Raw genomic sequence first — 20,830 nt, forward strand, 5'->3', positions numbered from 1 at the left:
TATATATACTGGACATTTACAAGATCATGAGAACATGACATCAATTATTTTGAAGTTCAGCTCCAATATCCACATCTTGCTGGCTCTGTGAAGCCTTTGCTGGTCTATGTGGCCTTAACACAGGAAGGAGTTGATTGTAAACATCATGAGCCATGACAACTGCACAGGCAGCATGGTATATAAATTATATAGTTTACTTGTAAATAATAACCTAACTGCTTTACATTCCTATGTTCCGTAACATTGCACATGCCTTTAAGGAACACTTAGCACCATGCAACCTGAAGATGAAGGGGCTCCTGAATGCATCACGTGTAAGAACAGACCTTTTGAAAATATAAATAGTGAGAGAGTGGTGAAAATCACAATGTCAATTGAATGTGGTTAAACATGCTGTATTAGGTTGTGGTTGTTGTTGTTTAGAACTTAACCTCTTGAGACCCAGAAAATTAAAAGTTGAGTTTTTGTAATAAATAATTATACTGAGTTATCTTGAATGGCACAGAGTTTGGGTATGTGAGAAAATGACGGTATCTGGTGACAACTGGATTATTATCTTTCTTATATTTTTCACATTACATTTTTATAACGATATTAACATTGGATATGGGGACACCATTTGAAACCTGTCATTTGGACTTTTTGAGGATTTATTACTTTTTATGGCCTCACTTTTTCAGTCCGATCATCATTCCCGTCAACATTTGCATTCAAAAACAGGGTATATTTTTCGAAATATTTTGAAGAGCAACACTGTTTGTAAAAAAAATTCTGAAGTACAAAAACTGGCAACTCAGTCGTCAGAGTTTAACCGTGAAAATTGACGGTGGGTTTTAAACAGAGTTACTTTGACTGTCATTTATACTTTAGAATTATGGTTACTGAGCTTCCAGTTTTTGATCGTTAAATCTGTGGTCATTATTTTTACCATTTTTATTTTTACAAAAATTCTGCGTACTGTTGTATTTTAAAAAAATCATAAAATCTCATTGTTTTTCCACAAAATTACTGTGAATGGAAAAACACTTCCTCTGTTATTTTTACAGTAAATTTATGGCGACAGAAACTGAGGTTGTTTTTTTGTTTTTTTACAGTGAACGCTTCTAACTTTTACAGTCACTGCCAATTTGCTCCATCATTGTCTTCACAGATTGCTGTGGCTCAAGTACGGATACCGCCAGATTATGTTTTTTTTTGTACTATGAAAGTTAAGATCTGGGAAATTCACGGGAATCTACTGTATGTACATGGGAAAGGAAAACAGTAGTAGTTTCTGAGGAAAACAATGAGGACTGACATAAATGCTTATTACCAATGATGCTGCAATAACTGCCCGGCATTAATCAGCCTCATCATTTTATATTTAAAAAATGTAGCAATAGTACTGGAAGTTGTCATGTCCACAACAGAGGACATTGACAAATCTTTTAAAGTGTTTTAAAAATGACTGTATGTCAACAAAGCCTCCTAACACTGTCAATAAACCTTTCAATTTCTACCCTTAAAAACACGACAACTGACCAACGGAGGATTGACAGGTAGCTTATTTTTATCTTGTTTGAAATAAAGCTGTGAAATGCTTGTCCCGTACAGAAGACAAAAATTCACTTCTGGGTCTCAGGAGGTTCCTAATGCAAACTAGGAGAAAATGAAGCTGCTATCTGTTAGGGTTCTTTAGCCCAGACAAAACAGGGTACAAAGTCCACCTGCTATTTTCTGGCTCCGGGGTTAGTATCAGAGCCATAAGAGTCAAAGTGTAGAAACATGTAAATTAATACTTTTTTAATCTTTAAGAGAAATTCAATGTTGGAAACTTTCCATGGGAAGGAATTTTGGAAAGCTTCAAAGTTAGGACACTTTTAATAGCAAAACTTGTTGAGCGTCATACAAACCATTTTATCATCGATATGAATTTATTTGTCGTTTAATCAAGTTCTTGTTTACGGTGGTCGACAGGACTACGAAGATATAAATATGTAAATGGCAGGTCTATGTGTCTATTTAATGTATTAGTCAACTCAGACAGAGGTCTATCAAGAATAAAACATTTGGTGCCAGTCAGATGCACAACTGTCTGGTTGGTCTGACCACTATTTAATGCATTAGTCAACTCAGACAGAGGTCTATCAAGAATAAAACATTTGGTGCCAGATGCACAACTGTCTGGTCCGTCTGACCAAACCCCTGCTCAAGATGGCGGCTGTGTTGACGTGCCTGACAAGCCTGAAGGTGGCATCTATGTATTTATGTCTATGTGTATACCCTACCAGTGATATCAGGTCTAAAAAGGATACAAATACAAAAATACATAAGCGGGATTCCAAGAAAAAAGTTGGCTAAGTGAAAAGATCCGTTTTCTGAATAGGTTATTGTCCATTGGAACGGTGCGTCAACCGGGCTGCCATCTTGAGCAGGGGGAAGCGGTGTCTATTTACTGTACTAGTCAAATCAGACAGAGGTCTTTTAACAATAAAACATTTGGTGCCAGTCTGTGATCGGTCTGACCAAACCCCATGTTGACGTGTCTGACAAAACCTGAAGGTGGCATCTATGTATTTTTATCTTTGGGTAAGCCCTACCAGTAGGGATGGGTACCAAATACTGCCGGTCCTATTGGGCACCGATTCATGTAAAATCCAACAATGTCTGGGTTGCACGTGAAGTCAGCAGTGAGAGCGGACACAGCCAAACTACCTTAAGGTAATGTTGCACTTTTTAATGCCAAAATATATAATGACCCCAAAAAACACTCGTAAAGTAAGCTCCACTTTTCTAAAAATGAGCTAGCTTGATGCTATTTTACGTTGGCTTTGCTTTTGGCATGCTACTGATTAACATTAGTGATTTTACATGGCGATTTCAATACCTCCAAACTTGTTAATGAAAACTACAACTAAGATGCATGTTACATTCGAACAGCTGGTGCGTAATACTGGAAGTACAATACTTACAGTACAAACACCTTTTAGGGCGCAATAAAAGACCAGATTCAGCAGAGACTGAACTGCCTAGCCACAATACACTACTGCCATCTAACGTCTAGGACTTGCAACTGCAATTGCAACTTAATGTCATCCTTCAAAATAAAACTCAGAAATGTGATGATAAAACAAGATGTAACACCTGGACATGAGAATACGGAGTGAAAGGTACGTTCTCTGTAATTAAAAAAGACTTTTTTTAAAGAATATTATTGATTTAATGAGTTGTGTTTTCTCCGTGTTTTAAGGGTTTATGTGTTAATTTAATGTTGCTGAACGTTTGCCCCTTTCAGCCACCGTACTTGTTCATTGAATAATAAAAATTAATACTGTGTGCTGCACAGGGTAGCGCAAGGAATTCACCTTCATAATCATTTATAACCTCTCATTTTGCAAATATTTTGTTTTATCTCTGTTGAATCTTCAAAATGTCTATTTTATACTGCAATTTTTTAAATGTGTTATCATTCAATCCAGTTAAAAGTATCCAACTTTGAAAACTCCCAGTGTAAATGTAATCAAACCTTTGGGTACAAGTCATGTGCAGCTAAAATGAGAGAAACGTGCAAATAACAAGATTTGAGAGGGGCGTAGGATTGTTGAAGGCATTATTAGACCGTGTCTATCAGTGATATCAGTTTACATGCTGACTTTATTTCGAGGCCCGTGTGAATAACGATACGTTCACAGTTCCCTTCACGCGTGGAGTTGTCAAAAGTAAAGATGTGGCGTTGACCGTGTTTAAAGGGTGACACTGAAATGGTGCTGGGTACAGTGGCGCGTACCACCAGAGGCGGTACAGCGTACAGTGGTGTGTCTCGGTGAGGGCGTGGCCGACGTGCACGCACTACTCTTCAGAGGCGTGAGACAGCTGCTTCTCGTACAGGCTGAGGACGTGATGCACAAACTGGTACTGCTCGCACGTCTGGATCATCCCACCCCTGACCAACACACATTCACAAGGGATGGAGAGTTTAACAGAGGTAAACATTGTCATAGACAGGTATTCATCACACACAGCACTTTGGTGTAGTCGGTGTGTTGTGTTAGGGAGACAAAAAGTGAAGTATTATGTAAGGTTCTGAGGTGTGATTCCAGGATTGGCCTCTAGAAGGCAGTGGTGTTTGCCTGTTTGCTAGACACAAACCGAGCGAGAGGGGAGTTGACCTTGTAACTGACATGACAATACCTTATACTCTTATCTAACATGTAATCGAGTTATATGTCCTGACTACAATGAAAATAAAGATTTGGTTCATTCTCCCTACATTGGCTAAAAACCTAAAACAATAGGCTTAAAATCCAGGTTAATACTACTATTTTGAAGAAACTACAATATAAAACATGTAGTTTTTTTTGTTAAGTACATAACTCCACAACTTTTCATAGTTTTAATGCCTTTAGTGACAATCTAAAATGTAAATCAGGGGTGTCAAACGTACGTCCCGCAAACAGGTTTTACACACCTGCTCAGTGGCCTTGTGGTTAGAGTGTCCGCCCTGAGATCGGTAGGTAGTGAGTTCAAACCCTGGCCGAGTCATACCAAAGACTATAAAAATGGGACCCGTTACCTCCCTGCTTGTCACTCAGCATCAAGGGTTGCAATTGGGGGTTAAATCACAAAAAATTATTCCCGAGTGCAGCTCACTGCTCCCCTCACCTCCCAGGGTGTGAACAAGGGGATGGGTCAAAATGGAGATGACAAATTTCACCAGACCTAGTGTGTGTGGGACAATCATTGGTACTTTAACTTTTATCCGGCCCGCGGGATGAGTTTGCTAAGTATAAAAATTTGCCGACATTTTTGAATGAAAGAAAATGCTGTTCTAAATGTGTCCACTGGATGTCACAATAGCAATTCTTTGTATCTTTGTAGATGATGCTACAGATGTAAAAAAAAAATAAACCACATGATGTTAGTGCACCAGTCGAGGAAAATGAGCAAACTATATAAATAACATTCTGTAATTTGATATTATTTTTTTATCTTGATAGATTGAAAATGAACACCAGTGAGTTGACTGATGAACTCACATCATTTATTCAGAAAGTATAAATAACGACAAATAAAGATAGAATACTATTAAACGCAACATGTAAGTGTACAAAAACCCCGACAACATTATGATTTGTACATTTTCCGACTGTGCTTGTTCTATTTTTAAATAAAGAAAACAATCTGAAGTTGTCTTTATTTTTAAGTTATCGTGCCGTGATTTTACCAGTCCGGCCCACTTGGGAGTAGATTTTTCTCTATGTGGCCTCTGATCTGAAATTAGTTTGACACCCCTGATGTAAATAGTCATGAAAATAAAGAAATCGCATGGAATGAGAAGGTGTGTCCAAACTTTTAGCCTGTACTGTATGTATAGATGCTATGTCTGATGTTTTTATTTCTGACAGTCCAAGTATGTTGATATGCACACGAAAAGAATATTCTTTCTCTGTCAATCATTTGTCTTTGCAGCACAGCTACTTTTGTGTAAATGTACCAGTTGCAGATACAATTCATACGCGCTAAATGGACGGAAAACAGCAACTGCAGAACAATTTTTAGACATGAACCACTTTTTATGGGCATTTCAGAAGCAGTCCGCTGCATCCACAATGGATTTTTGTGCTGCGCTGCCTATGCGCTTATGGGACTGAGGCTGCACTAACTGCTCAAGACGCACAAAATTCGTACTTCAAGGAATTTTTTTCATACAGGTATATATATTCATATATAGTCGAGGTTTCTGTGGTTTATCCGTGATACAGTGCTAATACCGGGGTGGAGCGGAATATACGTTAGGTCAGGAAAAAACACAGAGGCTATATCATCCCTACAAGCCTGTCTCGCAGGTTTCCCTGCTCGTCAGGGGATTTTATAATAAATTATTATTATTAAATTATAATAACTTATTATTAATTTATAATAAATTATTATTATTATTAATTATTATTAATGTATAATAAATTATTATGATTAATTATTATTAATAATAATTTATAATACAGTCATACCAAAGACTATAAAAATGGGACCCATTACCTCCCTGCTTGGCACTCAGCATCAAGGGTTGGAATTGGGGGTTAAATCACCAAAAATGATTCCCGGGCGCGGCCACCGCTGCTGCTCACTGCTCCCCTCACCTCCCAGGGGGTGATCAAGGGTGATGGGTCAAATGCAGAGAATCATTTCGCCACACCTTGTGTGTGTGTGACAATCATGGGTACTTTAACTTTAACAATTCCCTGACGAGCAGGGAAACCTGCGAAACAGGCTTGTAGGGATGATATGGCCTCTGTGTTTTTTCCTGACCTAACGTTTATTCATATACACATATTTTAATCATCTTTATTCTAAATGAAAAAACGTACGCCATAAAAAAAACAAAAAAACAGCAGAGACCAAAACGCATCAGTTGAATTTGTTTTAATCAGCTCCTAACTCACTCAGCATGCAACTACAGAATGATAAAAAGATGTTGCTGTACAGACGATACCTCTAATATTTTTTAATTCTGACACACCACGAAAATAGGTTAAAACACAAATAAATGATCTGTTCCTCGTCTGTCTTTGCGGCCCGAGCACAGCGCGTCCACCGATCCTGCAGCCATGTGTGTAACTGTGTCAATTTGCATGTACTTTTCAAAGGTGCTAAATAGAACACTAAATAGTGCTTGCAAAATGTGTCAATAAATCACATTGCTTGTGTTGTGTAATATATTTACATTTTTCCGTCCCAGTATTGTGGTATTTTTGATAATCAGCATATATTCTGCATAATAATGAAGACAGACGCAAAATAGATTGCACACCTTATTCTGCTCACTTAACAGAAGGAATCCACTTTGCACACCTTTATTAGATCAGCTTTGCGTGTGCTAACAAGTTACACGTGTTTTAGTACATGCAAACCTTTAGTAAATCAGGCCTTTTGTCTGCAATATTCTACAGTGGTTTGGATCATTTAAAATAATATAGCCGTGCAAAGTGATGAATCAGTCATTTTAGAAAATGTTGTGCATCATGTCCACTGTGGTCTGAATGGGTACGTAAAAGGGAGGAGTCAAGACGCACCTGTCCAGACGTAGTTGGCAGGTTGTCCCCAGTATGTCAACCGTACCCTCCATCCTTAACTGCTTGCACAGAATGGAGGTGGCAATGAAACAGCCAGTCCGACCAATTCCAGCACTGTCATCAAAAAAAAAAAGGTTTTGGTTATTTGACATTTAAGGCTGTGTATTTAAACTGTGGCCTGGGGTCCATATACTGCTCGCAGCTTGTTTATTTATTGGCCCGAGACACGTTCTAAAAATGCAATTAAACAATAGCACTGAAATAATGAACAGTAAAAAAGACATAATTGTCATGATCTGACAGCTCTGCCCGCCTGTCTGCTTTTTGTTGCTGTGCCTGGTTTTTGGTTCACGGAACGGAGCCACCTGTTACCTCTTGACTACTTTAAGCTCTCCAGTCCATTCACTCGGTGCCAATAGATTCTTGATGGCGTTTATCTCCTCTGCTTTGGCTCCACTCACTTCCTGTGGCTCTGCTCCGCCGTTGCCATGTCGTGTTAACGGTTTCCTCCCCACACCTTGTGTGTGCTATTTCTGTTTCTCCATACCTTTTGTGTCCATCCTTACTTATTTTCCTCACTTATTTTTGAGTGCTTTGTTAATATTTTTATTATTTTTTTCTCTGCGTTGGGGTCCTACTCTGGTAAAGCCAATCATGACAGTAATGTAACAACATTTTTTTTGAATGTTTTTATAGTAATAAATCATCATCACAGATAATGGTTTTCTCGTGCTTGGGAGTTAGTTTTTAGCGCAACATATTTTGTAGCTGATAAGATCAATTTGTAAGAGGGAGGTCTGGCCACACTAGTCACAGATGTAGGTCGACTCCTGATGATGGTTGTATAATGTGCTTCCTCTTTGTCCTGTACCTACCTGCAGCTTACCAGGTAGCAGGACTGATGTCAAAGGACTTTAGGTCTTGCTTGCAGACGTCCCTGCCGTATAGCTGGGGACGGCCAGTGGGTCTTTTACCAGACTACCTTGAGAGGCTGTCTTTTGGGTTTCCTCCATCGTCCATCTGCTGGACATTGCCAAGCGAGAACATGCTGGGAAGTTGTGCTCTCTCCAGGGCTCACCTCACCCTCCAGATCATCAGTAAGCCCCTGAGGCAGTGAAGGTGACATGAGTTTAGACAACGCTCTTGGTGTGAGTACAGCGTCCAGGTTTCGCTGCCATACAAGAGTGAGCTGATGTCACAAGCTCTGTACAGAGCTTTAACAATGCGGCTGTTGAGTTCATCATCGAGTGACAGGTTGTCAGGGATGGTGGATCCAAGGTAGGTGAAGGAATGTGGGGCTTCCAGTGTGTAAAGGGGATTGTTTCAGAATCCTGCCCCATTGTCTTGGTTTTGCCTTGGATGATGCTTAGATTTAAGTCAGATTATGGTTATGCAGGTGCTCCTGGGTGTGTGCTACCACTGCTTTGTCATCAGGATGTCCCGGATAACAAGTGGCCTTACTCTCATTTGGCTTTCAGACGAGCAAGGTTAGATAGGTATATTCCCTTGGTTGATGTTCCGAAGACTTGTCGTTGAAGAAAGAAAAAGAAGATCCCAAACAGGGTGGGTGCTAACATGCATCCCTGTCTGACACCACATCAGATTTTGAACCCGTCAAACTGATTGGTGCCTTGGATGTCAGTTTGGAAAGACTAGAGGATACTGAAGAGTTTTGGAAGGCAGCCTATCCTTTAAAGCAGCTGGAAGAGACCACTCCGACTAACAAGGTTAAAGGCTGCCGTTGGGTCGATGAATGCCATGTAAAGTTGTTTTCTCTTTTTCTGCACTTTTCCTGCAGCTGTCTGAGAGAAGATCATGTCAGTTCTAGAGCTTTTTGCTCTGAACCTTGCCTGTGACTGCAGGTAGATCACATGCGGAATAATCTTAAGCCTGTTCTTACCTTTTCTTTTTGGGCAGTATCTTAAGACCCAAAGCGCTGTTAGGGACATACTGACCTCTTTGGTTGGCTCGGTGAGTCTTTAACCAACTCAACAAAGTCGCAGACTTGGTTTGTGGAAGAGACGACATTGTTTTGCCTAGCAGTATACAGACTTTATTTTTAGTGTGTCGAACACGATAGTTTCAGGTACCACAACTTTCACAACAACTATTCCTCTCACCTGCTAAACACACAACTTCTCTAACGCCACCCACTTACTTCTCTGACTTTTTATCGCCTCTAGATCAGGTCAGAGTCCCCAAGGTTAGCTTCCCCAAACTAACGCCTGTAACACTGTTCAGTGCAACTCTAGCAAAGAGGTTACCAGTGTTGTTTAGTAGTCAAATAGGCGATAACACTAATAATACGCTTTGTCACTTATAGCATTGTTCTGTCTTAATATGAACGGCATATAGCGTCTAAGCTTTTCTACATGGTTTGGTTTTAGCCTGTTAAATATCAAACTTACCCTTTGATTTACCAGCAAGCTGTTTGGACACCAACAATCCACACGGCGTGTTATTTGTTATTTGATCAGCACCACATGAAGCAAAGTGAGGTTTAACAAACACAGATATACCTGCAGTGTACAATTACAGGGCCACTGGTGGGCGGTGCCTCCTCTCTGGCTCTTTCTACTTCCTGTACCAGTTCCAAAAGAGGCGGAGCTTTGTCTGGAGTCTTCTGGTCCGGCCATGAGGTGTACCAATACTGTCGCAAACTCCTGTCCTCATTTCCACTCTAATTTAACACACACGTACACACACCGGCATGAAATCCAGAATTGAATAAAGGGATCATTAAGGTCTGTTTAGTATCTGCTTATTTATTAGACAGCAACAATTGCTATCAACACAGCAGGAAAACAGAAGTGGGTCTTGGTTGTGATACTCACACTCCGTTTCCGACATTGCAGGACACTTTTTAGAAAGTTATTACAGCTGTGCTAATCCTGTGGATGTCTCACCTTCAAAGTAAAAACCCTCAGACTGTAGTCGTCCTCCTGTGTTACCGTCACAACGGTGATTTCGATCCCCTCATGGGTCACAGTGTCCTCAGGCCAGTACTCGGCACACTTCTGCAAGATGTCATGCACACAAACATTCAATGAAAGAGCTGACCTGCCAATTACGGAACACATATTATGTATTTTTACACACTTCATTTTTCTCTTCCAAGTTAGTAATCATTACAACAATCGGGGTCCTCTCTTGCCACACCATCCTCCAGAAGTCCCCTACTGTGTTCACCGTTGGACCTTGGGTAGCGATATATGCACGCTCTTCACCCCCATAACCCTATGTGCACACAGACACACACAAATGCACATGCAGTTATCCTTTGTAAATGTAAAATCAATGGACTTTCATCCGATCTGCACACATCTGACTTACTTTGAGATAATTGGCATTGATGTACGTTGTGAGGAAATCGTCTTCATCCTGGGACTTTAGGATTACTCTGCTGTGTGTGTCTGGAGATAAAAAGAAATGACATCAGATAGGAAAAATACCTATTTTAGTTGTGTTTTATGGATTAAGATGATCTCAAAAATGTGCCTTCACAAATCCTGCCTGAATAGTGCTTGGTTTTGACCGGCACTGATGTAGTTTTGCTAATTTAACCAAATGTGTATTATTGTGGTTGTAGTTTGCAGTGGTATACCTCAACTGTGGCTCAGTATGAGGCAATGCAATTCTACTCTATTGCAATTTACAACCACAATAAAAAACATGTTGTTATATATGAAGATACAATTATATTGGATCCCAGATACTGTAGTCAATTGATTTTATTGAAATACTGTCCAGGGTAAATCTGCATTATTTTTCCTCTTTGCCAACATGCTCGGATTCCAGATTGCTCCCTTACAACGTCTACTTTGTTTGAGGATTATTGGAGAATCCGCCGTTGAACTGTACATTGTTCACCCAACAGCTGTCCGTGATGTGTTGAAAACAGATCAGCCGTGACCATGAGGTAGGTTTTTAGCTCCGGGGAAAACAAAAAAATATTCCCATTGCTGCCTTACTCCGGTTTAGATAATCACAGATAGGGATGTGTGTTATGGCCTAAAATCTATATAGCAATATATATCCATATGTACATGTATGTTGTAGCCTCTTGTGATAACAATATATATCATAATATATTATTCGGTAGATTAAATATAATATAACCATTTCAAAACAAGTTTCAAGGGCTCCTAATTTACTGTAGCTGCTGACAAATTGCATCTTTTAGGTTGTATTATTTTCAAACTATTATTGATATACAGACTAATTTACTGTTAATAGTTGGTTACTTTCTGTTGTAACATGGTTCTACCTACACTTCTGTTGTTTGGATACTTTACATTAGTTTTGGGAGATACTACAAATTTGTGTATCGATCCTTTCAATACCTAGTAGTTACATGGGCAGTATGGGGCATACCCATATTCATACTTAAAATTATCAAGTTGCTGCGGAAGGCTGCCACGGTACTATGCTCTCTCGTAGTTGTTACGTTTTCATGTTTGTTTGTTTGTTTGTTTCTTGCATTGAAAAAAGAGAGCACAGTCTTCCAGGTCCAATTCCCTGTGTGTTAAACATACCTGGCCAATAAACCTGATTCTAATTTTGATCATTGAATGATGATATTTTTGATCACAATTACAATCAGACAACACAAAGGATGGTGGTGTATCATGTCGCTTAAATATTCAAATTATTTTCCTGTTCCCTTTTAGTACATGCAATAATTCATTGGGAAAATATAGTCAATGGTGCAGCACAACTAAATACAGGCAAAAACTGCTATAGGCTCTTATTTAAATATTTTGTTTTGTCCCCCTCTTAATAGGGAACTGCACTTTTGGGGGAAATTTTGCTTATCATTAAAAATCCTTATGTAAGACAAAAATACATATGTTTACATTTTTTTAAGCATTCTAAATTGTAAATAAATGCCAGCCTATGGCAGTCGCTCTATTCGGCCAAAAAAAGCCCTCAAAAAAACCATCCAAACACCTCCATTTATATACATGCTGTAAATATATGTAATGTAGTAACAGGCACATTTATAATTGCATTTAATATTTACACTACCGTTCAAAAGTTTGGGGTCACCCAAACAATTTTGTGGAATAGCCTTCATTTTTAAGAACAAGAATAGACTGTCGAGTTTCAGATGAAAATTCTCTTTTTCTGGCCATTTTGAGCGTTTAATTGACCCCACAAATGTGATGCTCCAGAAACTCAATCTGCTGAAAGGAAGGTCAGTTTTGTAGCTTCTGTAACGAGCTAAACTGTTTTCAGATGTGTGAACATGATTGCACAAGGGTTTTCTAATCATCAATTAGCCTTCTGAGCCAATGAGCAAAAACATTGTACCATTAGAACACTGGAGTGATAGTTGCTGGAAATGGGCCTCTATACACCTATGTAGATATTGCACCAAAAACCAGACATTTGCAGCTAGAATAGTCATTTACCACATTAGCAATGTAGAGTGTATTTCTTTAAAGTTAAGACTAGTTTAAAGTTATCTTCATTGAAAAGTACAGTGCTTTTCCTTCAAAAATAAGGACATTTCAATGTGACCCCAAACTTTTGAACGGTAGTGTACGTATTTTGCTCATGTTAAGCAGGTTACCATTAAACATTACACACACGCTACTGATTACATAGTTTGTCTGTGTTAGCACTTATAATAACAATATCAATAATATTTGGTTAATATTCAAGTCACGAAATGTAAATGGAGTACTGTTGGTGCTTTTTGGATGTTTTTTAATTGGGGTTTATGGGCAGAATAGATGACTTCCCATTAGCTCTGCTTTTAGAGGACTTTAATTTAAGAGTTAGAATGCATACAAAAAAATTTAAAAATAAAATACATCTGTCATCGTGATTTTGAATAATAGGCAACATTTAAAAAAAAAAGTGCAGTTCCACTTAAAAGTTCTCCTGTGTCCATATACTTACTTCCTGAGATTGTAAACAATAATAAAAATGACAAAAACGATTTTAAGAAAATACAATTAATCTAATCACTCGTTCTCACTTTGTATCATAACTGTCGATATTTGTATGAGCTTCTTGATTCTTCCTACCGTGTGCAGTGTAGCATGTTTAGCGATTCCTCGTCCTCCAGTCATAATGCATAGAATAGAATGCCTTTTATTGTCACTATACACAGGTAAAATGAGATTAAAGCAACTCCAGTATCAGTGCGACAGTCTATAAATATGCAAAACATAGGAAGGAACTGTACTTGCAATTAACATAACATAAGACCCCATTTGATTGTGACCAGTATAGTGTCGACCGTCTATTCTGACAATATGAACCATTTGATTATTTTAAAGTGAGACCCACTCACTGGGTAAGATGGTTTTATAGCGGTTCTTTCTTACGAGCCCTGGGTAGTTGTACTCCTTCGGGTCCACAAAGTTCATTGGGGTTTCCTGTCAATGAGCAGAGAACAATTATACTGCAGAAGCTGCAATAAGTATGTGGCAAATACAATGCCTGCCATAACATAACGATGATAAAGATGCTATTTGTGAAATGTAACAATTGTACATTAAAGGGCTATATTTGAGCTCAGATCTCCAACACACCTACAGTTGCCAACAGCATGGCAGATAATAAAATCCTCTGTGAGTTAGTATGCAAATAGTATTTATCCATTTTTCGCCTACTAAGAGACAGAGGCATTGCTTACGGGTGGTAGCGCTCCACTCCACTGGGTGTTCAATATGAGCGGGTGAGTCCTTGTTCATCTTTGTGTATATCTGATAGACGCAAGTGTGTGGGAGGGTGAGCTGCTCTTGTTGCACTCACATAAAACTCAGCCTGCAGGCTCTGGTCATCCATGGCCCGTGTGTGCAGCATGGCGGGGGTTAGGACGTGTGTTCCCTGCCGGAGGTAGTCCTGGGCTGACTGATCTGTGGGGGATAGCTGGGCTCCATAGCCATAAGGCTCCGTGCAGCCCGGCGTACACATGTCCAAGGTCAGAGAAACATTTGAGCCCCTCCTGTGTGAGAAATATGGGAGAAAAATGTCTATTTACTATACATGTGTCCATTTGTACCAATGGTGGGACAACTATGATCTATAGTAGACTCTTTAGTCTACTTGGGACCCCCAAGTGAGTATCCAATCACAGAGTAAGGCCAGCTAGAAGGCCTTACTGACAGCAACTTGTGATCTGAATGGCTATGGCAATTGTCTATCAACCGTATGTGTCCATTCACTGACAGTGCACCGACGCCCGCATTGTTGATTCTGAAGGCGCCGGGCAGATTTGGTACAGAATGGCAACATAAGTTAGCTGAATTCTGATTGGATAAAAACTCTAAACTAAAAACAACAGCACTGGAAAGAGCATAATATGACATGAAGATAACATGAATACCTTTAGATATTTAGGGAAAGTAAATAAAAAAATTACTTTTATCTTCAATTATGATCATGATTTCTGGTTATGTTAGGCCAGCAGAGAAGGCCTTGCTGGCCCTGACGGCACACCACTGGTAAAATGTGTAAATGACATAATTCAAGTGGTGGTCAAGTGTTTAGCGTATCAGGCGATGGTCTGAAGGTTGGAAATTCGCATTAGATTGCATTTAAAAAAAAAAACTGTTTATGATTTTGAAAAATATTATAATTTAAGCCTAATTGTTTGTACAGAGTAGTAGTATATTATATTTACCTGAATATTTAAAAACATCATCTTGATACACTGGCATAAACTACCGCAACGTTTTTGAATATCTTTGTTTGGATCAATGTTTTTATTACCATATTTTATGTTGTGTTCTATCTATAGCAGGCCTGGGCAATTATTTTGACTTGGGGGCCAAATTTAGAGAAAAAATGTGTTTGGGGGCCAGTACATCTATTTTCAGGAACACTAACACAAAACTTCACAATAATATCTGATTGAATGCTAAAAACTTTATGACAGACAACCTTAAAAAACGGAACATAATTATAATTATTTTTTTTCTGAATGAGACATGAAAATAAAGAATGTGGGATTTACAATATTAACTATGAACGATAAAACACTGAATATTGACAACATACACTACCGTTCAAAAGTTTGGGGTCACCCAAAAAATTTAGTGGAATAGCCTTCATTTCTAAGAACAAGAATAGACTATTGAGTTTCAGATGAAAGTTCTCTTTTTCTGGCCTCTTTGAGCGTTTAATTGACCCCACAAATGTGATGCTCCAGAAACTCAATCTGCTCAAAGGAAGGTCAGTTTTGTAGCTTCTGTAACTAGCTAAACTGTTTTCAGATGTGTGAACATGATTGCACAAGGGTTTTCTAATCATCAATTAGCCTTCTGAGCCAATGAGCAAACACATTGTACCATTAAAACACTGGAGTGATAGTTGCTGGAAATGGGCCTCTATACACCTATGTAGATATTGCACCAAAAACCAGACATTTGCAACTAGAATAGTCATTTACCACATTAGCAATGTATAGAGTGTATTTCTTTAAAGTTAAGACTAGTTTAAAGTTATCTTCATTGAAAAGTACAGTGCTTTTCCTTAAAAAATAAGGACATTTCAATGTGACCCCAAACTTTTGAACAGTAGTGTATGTACGTCACACCCTCTCTCGATCGACATATTTTACAATCAAGCGAAACACAACAAAAATGCAATAAACTCAGCGAAATATGAATGCGAAGGGTAAAAAAAAACCCCCACATACAATCTGATACATCTGATATATCACTAAACTTTAGAACTTTATTAATCTCTTTCCGCGTCTGTCCCTGACACCCGCATTTCAGGCTGTGAGCTCTGGAAACACTCTGTGGAAACGCTCCCCACCCACACTCCTCGGTGCCTCGTCTGAGCTGCTGTGACTTAGATGACCATAGTAACTAATCAGATTACCATAGTAACTAGTATATCATGCAAAAGTTCAGATTCCAACCAATGAAATACTTTGTACAGTTCAAGACTTACGGCCATTTGAAAACATCACTGCACATCATATTGGCAACTACAGTTTCCATCTTAAAGATCTAAAAAAATTATTGAAAACAGGACTTAATTTTCCCAGGTCTGGTCTACAGTGTGAGTGTCATAGGAACAGAACTTGTGTGTAACCTGAAGACCTTCTGAATACAAATTGAAATGTGAAGTGAAGTGAAGTGAATTATATTTATATAGCGCTTTTCTCTAGTGACTCAAAGCGCTTTTACATAGTGAAACCCAATACCTAAGTTACATTTAAACCAGTGTGGGTGGCACTTGGAGCAGGTGGGTAAAGTGTCTTGCCCAAGGACACCACGGCAGTGACTAGGATGGCGGGAGAGGGGATCGAACCTGGAACTCTCAAGTTGCTGGCACGGCCACTCTACCAACCGAGCTATACCACCCCGAAATGATGTTGATATTCCCAAAACTGCATCCAAGCAGTCCGAATTCCAAAAACTATAACGTGAAACCTTAAAGGTTGAATGTAACAAACCTCTCCTGCAGACCCACTGGTGTTACAGTCAGCGTGGTGGCGTCTCCTTCCGGCTTGTTGTCACTTCCCATTTCGAAGACTGGAGTCTGAGGCACAGGGTCCAAGTCCATCAGGTCCTCCTGGGCGTCCGTCCACTCTGACAGGGTGAAGGAGGGCTGGCGGCTCACACTCTGACGTCTATCTCCGATGTCGCTCATCATGGTGTCCGACGACCACAAGCCAGCGCCATAACGCCATTTATTCACCATGTGCATGACCTGAAAGATATTTAGAGATTACACTCATCCATCCATTTTCTACCGCTTGTCCCTTTCGGGGTTGCGGGGGGTGCTGGAACCTATCTCAGCTGCATTCGGGCGGAAGGCGGGGTACACCCTGGACAAGTCGCCACCTCATCACAGGGCCAACACAGATGGACAGACAACATTCACACTCACATTCACACACTACGGCCAATTTAGTGTTGCCAATCAACCTATTCCCAGGTGCATGTCTTTGGAGGTGGGAGGAAGCCACGCAGTCACGGGGACAACATGCAAACTCCACACAGAAAGATCCCGAGCCTGGGATTGAACTCAGGACTACTCAGGACCTTCGTATTATGGGGCACATGCACTAACCCCTGTTCCGCCGTGCTGCCCAGATTACACTCAAGTACACAACAATTTGTTTTAAGTCACAATATGCAACAATTTGCTAAGTCTAAAATTTGATATGGAAGGGTGTAGTATAGATTGTTATTCCTACCATAAGAACACAGATGGTCACACCAAGGCCTGCAGTGACGTAGATGATCCAAGCTTGCTGCGTGGTGTTGATCACATCCTTCATCAGCGCCATGGACTAACATACACAGGAAATGACATCACAAAGCTTAAATAGTAAAAAGTCAGTGTTGGTATATACTTAGTGTCGTCCCGGTACCACTATTTTAGTACAGGTACCAAAATGTATTTCGATACTTTTCTTAATAAGGGGTACCACAAAAAAATTGGCATTAGTGGCTTTACTTTAACAAAAAAGTCTTAGGGTACATTAAACATATGTTTTTTATTGCAATCGAAGAACAATTTTGTCCTTAAATAAAATAGTGAACATACTAGACAACTTTTCTTTTAGTAGTAAGTAAGCAGACAAAGGCTCCTAATGTGTCTGCTGATGTATGCAGTAACTTATTGTGTCATTTCTCAGTCTATTATTTTTTCCCAGGATGCAGACGGACCCCTGGATGAAGTGTGCAGGTAAGAATATGATTTATTCCTCATAAATGGTATCAAATACAAAAATACAGGATACAAACAAAGAGACGCGTGTTGATCGCATCGAGAGCAAAGGAACTAGCTAGCGCGAAAGCTTAGCATGTAAACAGGAAGCAAGAAATCATCCAACGTAACGGTTGCATAAAGCAAACAAGGAAACCAGACTGATTGTGGCTGATTAAGGAGCTCTGTGATTAGTGCCCGGCTGCAGGTGAGCGTGCCGAACTCTAATCAGAGGCAGGTGAAACCAATCTGCACCCATGGCAACCATGGCAACCAAAACACACCGGGAGTGCTCAAAACGGGAACTGAGGGAGTCAAAAACTAAACAAAACTTGAAGTTTTGTCATGATCCGGGCAACGGATCATGACAAAACTTCAACTTCCGTGTGTCAAACTTGTTTACGGCCCCACCTCCACCCTCAGAGACAAAAAGCGAGGGTAACCTACAAGGGGCATCACACCATGTCTGTCATTTCGCTATAGATGGCTCTAAAAGTTATGGACATATTTCCATATAACTGTCAGGAAAAGTTAGAAATGGGATAAGGAACAAGTGATTAGATTTTGGGGCTGATCCAGAATTTAGGACATTTTTATTTTATTGGTGTTTATTAATGATGTAGTAGCCAGATAACTACATCGACATGAAAGCTGTAGTGAAAAAAACTGTGAAACAGCACTTCACACAGCAAATACTGTAGCTAACGCTGGATTTTACTATTGAAAAAGCGACTCAATGAGGTTAGAACTGATCGTCTCATTCTAGTTCCATTTAGCAGAATGCTGGAACTGGCGTCATTGTTCAAATAATTACATGGCGAACACTTACGTCCATTCCAAATATGGGGTGGAAAGGTAAAACAAAACCCAGATAGAAGTCGATGACCTGCAGAGCTTTATAGATGGAGGCAAATGGCCCATTTCCTTCCACCACAAAGAACATCCAGTACCCCTGAGAGGAAAGAGGAAAGGCAGATTGTCACTGTGCTGCCCTTCAGTCACGTGTGTGTGCAACAATGAGGCGGCTTTCAGGTTAAAAGAGGAGAGGAAAGAAAATAAGATGGACGATTACACAACGAAATATATGCAAAGTGTTTCCATGCAGTCAAGCGTCCCAATATTTAGTGCTTTTTGCATGACGGTGGAGCGGCATATACAAAAATAAAACATCTCAAAGGAACAATTGACAGAATGCTGTTAGGTTTAGGAATCGTTCGCAAAATAAGCACACAACTAAAGATAACACTAATGTTATTTTAAATGTATTTTTCCTTATAGGAAATAATGGAAGGGTGAACATGTTGCTGTATTGAATGATACATTAAGGGCCTGATTTATTAAAGGTTTGTGTGTACCAGAACACGGACAAACCTTAATAGCACACGTATAGCTGATATACTAAACGTTTGCATCTCTGTTTTAATTAATATGCCAAATATTACAATTCAACGATTTGGTGCATTTGCAAACAGCTAAAATTATGTACAAAGCAAACTACAACCTGCTACCCAAGAATGTACAACAATTCTTCTCAACAAAAGAGGAGAAATATAACCTTAGAGGAAAATCTAATTTAAAACATTTGTATGCTTGTACAACACTTAAAACCTTTAGCATATCTGTATGTGGAGTTAAATTATGGAATGGATTAACCAAAGAAATCAAACAAAGCACCAATATGATTCAGTTTAAGAGACTGTTCAAACTACAAGTGTTCACAAAGTACACAGAACAAGAATTATGATGAACATCTTGAACCCTTTTTATTCTTTTGTTTTAATTGAGACAACGATTATTTATGTATTTAATATGTGTTTGCTTACTATGGTATATTACTTATTTATTATTTATTTGTTCACTGTTCTGTTACAGAGAACACGGAAATAGGATAAAATTGCTTTGGAATGAAAAGGGGTATGATTAAATAAACTATGCTTCTTCCAAACTCCTTTTCGGACGTGCTGTAATGAAACAACTGGAAATGTGTGATGCATTACATTGTATTGTATGCATGTTTGAAATAAACTGAAACTGAACTGAACTGAAGTGAAATATATGTTGACCATTAAAACTGGCAGGAGAAAATGCAAATGTAATTATTTATCACGCGTAATGCGATTCATCAGTACTCAACACCGTTTTGCGAGACCTATTTTGCATTTTATTTAGTATCTGTGGGACGTGCATACTGACAGTTCCACTCACGGCTGCAGGATCAGTGCGATGGACGGACGAGAATCCTTCGTCCTCCGTGTGTTTCAACCTTTTGGACGGTCAGAAATAAAGAATATTCGACACAATGTCTATTCAGCAACATCGTTTTATGATTTTATAGCTACTAGAAGACTTAAGGGGCTGATTAAAACTAATTCAATCGATGCGTTGTGATGTCCTATAGTATTTTTTAATTACGTTTGTTTTTTCCCACATCGAATATATGTTATATATATATATTATTATTGTTATATTATATTGTGGATTTGTTGTGCCTAATGAGCGCACTTTCACCGGTAATAAAAAAGGAAAAAAAAGTGGCTTCATTGTAGATCAACTGTTTGAGTCTGACTGCTTTTAAAATGTTTCCTGCATGTTTGAAAATATAACAAAACGCCTTTGGTAGCAGCATGATAACATGAACGTGCGTTAAATGAGTGTCTCCATGGTGATGTATAGTACACGTGAAATCCTCATTTAAATAAGGCGGTCTGCACCATTTTTCAATTTCATACACACTCTTAGGAAATCACACGCAACATGCCTAGTGATAGTAAACACTATTTAATAGATTGTACATGCTGTTTAGCGTGTGGTATTTGGAGAATAGTAAATCCGACCCTAAATGTTTTAAACAACATTGATATTGCTTTAACTACTCTACTATACTATTACTGTACATTCTTATCTTTGACTTTTACAGTACAAACATTCAGAGGTATGTCACAAAATGATAAAAACAAGTTGCATTTACCACACTGCCAACCCCCCAAAAGCCAAAGAAGCCATATTTCGATACCTTTGATTTGTCTGGTTGGATCCACTTTTCAAAATGAGCCAGCTCGACGGTAATTTTCTGTACATAAGATTTGCCATAGCCG

The 20,830-nt window shown here is 39.1% G+C and overlaps 1 protein-coding gene across 2 annotated transcripts in view; it reads right to left on the bottom strand.

Annotated features, from left to right (window-relative positions):
- Nucleotides 1-5: 5 nt before the first annotated feature.
- LOC133641513 (tyrosine-protein phosphatase non-receptor type 5-like) overlaps nucleotides 6-20,830 on the bottom strand; it is a 48,454-nt gene continuing 27,629 nt past the window's right edge. For both annotated transcript variants that reach the window (XM_062035294.1, XM_062035295.1), the window contains exons 4-14: nucleotides 18,565-18,687; nucleotides 17,221-17,316; nucleotides 16,474-16,730; nucleotides 13,818-14,010; nucleotides 13,354-13,438; nucleotides 10,383-10,462; nucleotides 10,149-10,286; nucleotides 9,956-10,066; nucleotides 9,569-9,729; nucleotides 7,050-7,163; nucleotides 6-3,922 (exon numbers count right to left, since the gene is read on the bottom strand). In XM_062035294.1, coding sequence (XP_061891278.1) covers nucleotides 3,829-3,922; nucleotides 7,050-7,163; nucleotides 9,569-9,729; nucleotides 9,956-10,066; nucleotides 10,149-10,286; nucleotides 10,383-10,462; nucleotides 13,354-13,438; nucleotides 13,818-14,010; nucleotides 16,474-16,730; nucleotides 17,221-17,316; nucleotides 18,565-18,687 — 1,452 coding nt within the window. In that variant the 3' untranslated portion in view covers nucleotides 6-3,828. The remainder of the gene's footprint in view (nucleotides 3,923-7,049; nucleotides 7,164-9,568; nucleotides 9,730-9,955; nucleotides 10,067-10,148; nucleotides 10,287-10,382; nucleotides 10,463-13,353; nucleotides 13,439-13,817; nucleotides 14,011-16,473; nucleotides 16,731-17,220; nucleotides 17,317-18,564; nucleotides 18,688-20,830) is intronic.

This window comes from Entelurus aequoreus, linkage group LG24 (assembly GCF_033978785.1).
Source record: "Entelurus aequoreus isolate RoL-2023_Sb linkage group LG24, RoL_Eaeq_v1.1, whole genome shotgun sequence".
In the NCBI taxonomy this organism is placed as follows: domain Eukaryota; kingdom Metazoa; phylum Chordata; class Actinopteri; order Syngnathiformes; family Syngnathidae; genus Entelurus; species Entelurus aequoreus.